Here is a 6,284-nt window from a genome sequence, read left to right on the forward strand (position 1 = left end):
TTTCTTAAATGTGACAGCAAGTCACTTTATACATCACAATACTTTTGGATAACATTTTATAATTGAATAGGTTAATTTCATAGAATGATTGCAAATATTTTGATGATTGAAAATATTTTGACGATGACAGAAACTAACATTGGAAATACTATTTGTTGCAAACATTAGTGTCAGAATAAAGTTAGTTTATTCTTATCTGGATCTTCTTTGTGGTGGCCTTCCTGGTACAGCTCTTGGTCTGCAATTCACATCTTTCATTCTCTTAGCACCTTCTCTTGAGGGATCATCAAAAAGGTATTCTTGTAAAGTGTGATACCTTTGGAAACATGGTGCTGCACACACATAGACATGACAGATTTCACACTCAAACTTTGTAAGCACACGGTTAGTAGGTACTTTACATTCTCTGCGGACATCAGTTCATCATCTTCCAACACTTTATGTTTGGGGTAAAAATAACTAAACCCATCCCGGACTTGAGTGTATGTCAACATACTATTATTCACTACCCTTAAACCCTTGTTGATACCTGAAGCACTTAGCTTACTTAATAATACATTTAAATACTTGTCCTTGTTAATGTCATTCGTCTTCTTGTTAATCCCTTTGCAACTAAACTTATGGTAAGCCCCAAAACAATAATACGTCTTGGGACATAACCCAATGATTCCCTCCCCTTCAAACTCAGGCTTAAACAACCCTGGAGTTCTCTTACCATAAGCGCGTTGTTACGGCGTATCAGTACTCGGAAACCAGTTAGCTTTGTGGGGTTTGAATTCCACTCGCAACTCTGGCTTAATATCCACACTATCACCAGAAATTGCCATATATGCAGAATCAGTATCCATTTCACAATACTGAAAATCAGACCTTAGCCACATACTTATCTAAAAAATCATAATAAAATTCTAGCATGCGTAATTTAGCGTATTGATAAAAAAAGAATCCTATCTGCATGGGAAGATTCAGATTGATTCATTTCTTCGCGGACTGCACCTCGTAGGTATCCTCGTCTATGGGGTCCAGTTGACAAAAAATTTGGGAGTTGATGTGTATGGACACATCTCCATTATCACAGAACTTGACTTCTCGATGCTTCAACTAGTTCGTGATGGTTTTTCCATAGCTACTATTTCCAACCTGGTAATTGAGAATGAAAATAAAAATTCATCAACTGTATTATGTAAATTTGTGAAGCATAAACAACTTAACAGTTTCATCGTATCTGCGATGATGGCTTTACTGGGATCAACATCCCCGGCTCTTCTCGCATCAGACACACCATTACCAAATAGTTTGAAGCAAGGGTTAGGAGTGAACTCTACCACTTGATAGATCTTTGTCACTTCTAACCGGTGCTCCAAATACCATTTCAGTAATGGAGTGGCCAGCAGAATTTTCTCTCCCTTCAGACTTCCAATCAAGCTACGGCCTGAATTGGACCTGGTCTTAATGGCTGAATTAGCACTTAGAGGAGGAGCTAAACGAACCCACACAAGTCTGTTTTGGAAAATGAAGGTGCTAATTTGAAAGATAGACTTGCTGTTTTGGAATTCATAGGAGCTAAATTAAATTTTCATCGAGCTGAAACGTTAGCAAATTTAGGGTTGTTTTGGCCATGAATTGTTCACAATAGCCATTTAAGAAATTACAATACATTGTTGTATTCCTACTTTAAACAGTATTTGTTCTAAGAAAGACAAAATAATCCCTCCCTCCTTATAAACAATGTTAAAAACATAAAAAGATCCCAGAAGTGCAATAATGCCATCCATGATGGGGGGAAAGTGCATGATATTCTTCCTTCACACAGGTATGTAAAGAGCATCCAAATCATGCAGCTCTCCCACTCCTACTAACTGTGGCTGTACAAACTTCTGCTTTTCATCATCAATGTTGGTGTCTCTTTGAAAACAACAAAAAAATATAAAATATTGTACATGAAATGGTGATGAATACTCCAGTTTTGAGTTCCCTATTGCAGTGTTAGCCTCAGTTGCATGCAATGTATTCTTTAGCATTGCTACAGCCCGTGGTAATGATTTTAGAAATGTATACAAATAAATAATACAATTTCTTTAGAATTCCACGGGTGTTGTTCTAAGTACTGAATAATTTACGCACAATCGAGGCTCACCCAAAGCAAAAGGGAACTCGAAACTGGAGTATTGGGATAGCCCACTTTCGATATCCTGGTTGAATGATATTGCATACATCTTATGAATATCTTATAAGGTTTGGCTTAAGTTGGTTAAAGAAAAAAATATTACCTGTGACATCAGTCTTGACCAGACAAAGCAGCCTCCATAATTGTAAGATGTTTTCGCATCTCTTTATTTTTTCCAGGATATGTTATAATCTAAAGTGGATTGATAAATTCATTTGTTAATTTACCGCTGCTACAAAGAATGTGGATAGAAAGAAAATAAAATACTTAATAAAGACTACAGGAATATTTTTTCCATAGAACCACAACAAAAGATTAATGAAGCACAGCTGGTGTTATTAAACTATGAGGAATAAATACCTTCAGTAGCATTCTTATCGTTTTTCTGTCTCGTGTTTGAGGTCTTCTGTGGGAAATCATTTTTGCTCTTGGTTGCACTTGTGGAGGGTTTGGGATGAACGGTCTCTACATGGACTCGCAACATTGGTACACTCTGGAATTTTTCACCACATTGATTGCACGAGTACTTGTGTTCCACATCACGAAGTTGATGGATCTGCTCATGTCTTTTTAGATGATGCTTTAATTTGAACTTTTTTCGACAAGAATCACACAAAGTGTCTTTTCCTCTTTCTTATGAACAAGACCATGTCTTTTGAGGTGGTAGGCACGCTTGAACGATTTTCCGCAGATATGGCAATCGAATGCTTCGTTGCTTCCGGCTTCCTAAACAAAACCACAAAATCACTAGTAAGAGGTATTAACAAACCAAGCAGTACTGAGACACAACTTATTAGTAAACCTACCTTTGTGCCTTCTCCAATTTGATTCTCGACTTCTTCGGGCAAACCTTTGTGCGAACCTTCCACACTTTCAGGAGGGCTGAACACATTTTTCTGGAAAAAATATACAATGAAATGAGTTGCTTGCAGTTGCTGCAGCCGCTATTCGGCGTGACGCCATCAAATCTATCTTGAAGTTCTTAATTTCTTTTCTCGATTTTTGACATTTCTTCATTATATTCTCTGAGCCAGTCCGCATCAGCAAGTGGTTCAGAATAATATGGCCCTACCAATTCGGGAGATTCAGACCTGGGGTAGCTATGGTCTGACTCGTGTGTTTCAGCATGTTGATGGCATTCGTCCTCGATTTCTCCATCCTCTTCCTCTGAATATACACTTGAAATCTCGCTTTCAGAGCTGCAATCACTCCTGTAACGGTTCGTAGCCATCTTGTGGATTTATATATTGAAATTTATGTTTTTTTGAAGGAATGAAGTCACTAGAAGGTCAATGTTTACAATACTTTGTCTACTCGTATCCTTGACAATCGCTTTTCTCGGTTCTTGAATTTACGCTTAGCAGTCTCCCAAAACACGGCCTACACAACTGGGCGTCGCCAGAAATCTAAGTTTGAAGACTGATTTTGAGGTGAAAAAAATTCGAAATCGAAATTCTTTTTTACGAATACTTATCTTTATCTGTTCCGTGCCACATCGTTTGGTTTTTTTTTTTGTTTTTTTGTTGTTTTTTTCCCCCGACACCTTGCCCTGAAAACATTTTAATTCCACCATATTTATCCATGAAAACTGGAACATGAAACACCATGGCATGCATGTAAGGAGTAAATGGTTGTGAATGCTAAGAATTCAGAGGCTTTGTCCATAAATATGCCTAATGGTCTGTTTCCTTCTCCTGCTGCAAAACGTAGTACCTTTTCAACATTTTCAGTCATATCTGGTTCTTGTAATAAAGTATCTGTAACACCTGAAGGTCTTTCTTCTACTTCACACCAGTCATCATTGTCATCATTATCATTAATATTGGAGGCAGTGACAGTTTCATGGACTATTTGTTCAGGACGTTTATAAGGTTCTTGTGTAGTCTTAGCAGTGTTTGCATAAACAGAAGGATCAGCTGAATGCATTTCAGGATCACTGATACTAGAATGTAGTTTGTTTAAAAACTCTTCCCATTCATCACTTTCACTTGTGCCTGAAGCTGCAGTATTAACATTATCTAGCCAGTTTTCCTGAATTTCTATGTTCTTTTTAAAAGAAATCACTTGCCTTCACCAAGTATTTTGCTGCTTCTAACACTCTTGCCAATCAAACATTCTGAAACTGGTAATGATGCTTGTAACTTAGTCGTCGTTTCAGTTTGAATGGGATGGTTTGTGATTCATTGATAGTTCTTGGTAGTGTGTTTACAGTTGAACTCACATCAGCTGGTACATTGACAACATTTCCGTGTATAGACAACTGACTATCTGTTGTTATCTTTGGCATATCTATGGGTAATCATAGAATTGCCTTCGCGTAACCCCTCAATAAATAAATACATGTCAGGGTCGGTGAGTAACTCTAATTCAACTCCAGTCATTTTTAAAAAGGCCAACCAGGATAATCCAGGACTCGTATAAAAGTGACCGGGGTCAAGTTCATATTATTCTAGATAGATGTCCCTGAAATTCTCAAATACGTCTGCAAGCAGTAAAACATCGGATTTTAAGTAGAGATCATGGTAGTCTACCAAAGCTCGACATTGGAAAGATTGAAACACACGTTGGGCATGTTCGTAATCTTCATCACTTATGTGCTCATCCTTTAAAGTACTATAAAACCGATCCTTCGAAGGTAGCACAAGTTCTTCGAATTTTGAGAAACTATCCATATACTCATAAGGATAGACCCCCTTCCGCAATAATAGAGTGACTTTATCGTCCTCTACATACTTTTTGAGGACCCAAAACTTATCATCCCCTTCCCTGCTCAGATTGCCAACTAGTTTTTCCAATAAACTATTTTAAAATTGTAAAGAATCTATAAAGACTAGGTTTCCCACAGAAAAAGAGATATACTTTTCAGTATTATTAGGGATGCAGGTGATTTTTTCTGATTTAAGTTTCCCCAACCCTTGCATAATAAGATGACTGTCATACCCGCGAAGACTATGGAGGACGACAGGAATCTTCCCTGTGAACTTATTCTTGGTTTTCACTCACGTGACTAACTGCTTGACGACGGTTGCTATCCGCCATGTTGGTGTCGCATATATATAAACAAAGCGTATCGAACCACGTCATTTCACGGGTGTATAGCAACTTTTGTCATGGTTCACTGTATTATTGTAGGCTGTTCAAGTAATAGCAGAAAAGATACGGCTATAGGATTCTTCAGGATACCTTCTGTTGTTGATAAACAAGGAGAAGAAGCTGAAGAACTGAGCAGAGAGAGACGAGAAAGATGGATTATGGCGATAAGTCGCGACGACATACAATGGAAGAATGTTCTGAAAAACGAGAGAGTTTGTGGAAGGCATTTCGAGTCAGGAAGGCCGGCAGCAGCGTGGGATAGATTGAACAACGACTGGGTGCCTATCTTGAATCTTGGTAAAACTAAATATCGCCAAGTAAATAATGAAGCCGTGGAAGCGAGAGCTGCCCGATCAAAGGAAAGACGAAAGAGGTCTCTTGAACAGCTCGAGTATGAGGCTGCTGTTAAACGCCAACAATTAGATGCTAGTGGATTGCCCCTCGAAAATATCGACTTTGCAGAGGGTCCATCTACTGAAGAAGCTGTAGAAGAAGAAGGCCAAGCTTTAAATCTGTGTTCGAGCTGTGATCATGATGATTCCATGTCCTGCTCTGTAAGTCAAACCAACTCATGCCGCGTCCATAGCGTCTTCGTCCAGACTGAAAACGAAAACTGCCAGACTACATCTTCTATGTCTCAAACTGAGGAGTTCGAGTATATGTTTTCGGTAAATGGATATCAGCCTCCAACTAAAGATTATTTTAACACAGACGATAAAGTTCGGTTTTATACTGGATTGCCTTCCACTGAAATTCTGTTGACTATCTTTGGCCACGTTTCTACAAGCATCACTCGGCGTAGTCAAACTCTTAGCAAATTTCAGGAATTTGTCATGGTTCTGATAAAGCTTAGACTTAATATACCGTTTCAAGAACTGGCATACCGTTTCCAAGTATCTCTACCAACAGTATCCAGGATTTTTTCTTTGTGGTTGATTGTAATGGATTCTCGTTTGTCGCCACTCATTTGCTGGCCAGACAGAAATCAGCTATGGGAAACTATGCCAATGTGTTTCCAGCAAGC

General features: G+C 38.5%; 2 protein-coding genes and 1 long non-coding RNA gene across 4 annotated transcripts in view; 2 read left to right on the forward strand and 1 right to left on the reverse strand.

Annotated features, from left to right (window-relative positions):
* Nucleotides 1-6,284, forward strand: part of LOC116297805 (uncharacterized) — a 35,955-nt gene that overhangs the window by 12,315 nt on the left and 17,356 nt on the right. The window contains exon 3 of one of the 2 annotated variants that reach the window (XR_016121053.1): nucleotides 1,814-2,024. The exons of the other annotated variant lie outside the window; for it this stretch is intronic. The gene's annotated coding sequence lies outside the window, so the exon portion shown is untranslated. Of the gene's footprint in view, nucleotides 1-1,813; nucleotides 2,025-6,284 lie in introns of those variants that run through there. 2 annotated transcript variants of the gene reach the window in all.
* On the reverse strand, nucleotides 132-3,131 carry LOC148907205 (uncharacterized). Its single transcript, XR_016121054.1, has 4 exons — nucleotides 2,974-3,131; nucleotides 2,528-2,893; nucleotides 2,271-2,359; nucleotides 132-1,905 (listed from the first exon to the last, which is right to left on the reverse strand). It is a non-coding gene; the product is annotated as an uncharacterized LOC148907205 (long non-coding RNA).
* The window catches only part of LOC148907206 (uncharacterized), a 2,358-nt gene continuing 1,229 nt past the window's right edge, over nucleotides 5,156-6,284 (forward strand). Inside the window, exon 1 of the mRNA XM_089036268.1 lies at nucleotides 5,156-6,284. This exon is cut by the window's right edge and continues 1,229 nt beyond it. Within this exon, the coding sequence (XP_088892394.1) occupies nucleotides 5,278-6,284 (1,007 nt within the window). The 5' untranslated portion in view covers nucleotides 5,156-5,277.

The sequence above is a fragment of the Actinia tenebrosa genome, unplaced genomic scaffold (assembly GCF_029948245.1).
Source record: "Actinia tenebrosa isolate PJP-AT-01 unplaced genomic scaffold, QUT_ActTen_1.0 PGA_scaffold4__44_contigs__length_22323623, whole genome shotgun sequence".
Classification (NCBI taxonomy): Eukaryota; Metazoa; Cnidaria; class Anthozoa; order Actiniaria; family Actiniidae; genus Actinia; species Actinia tenebrosa.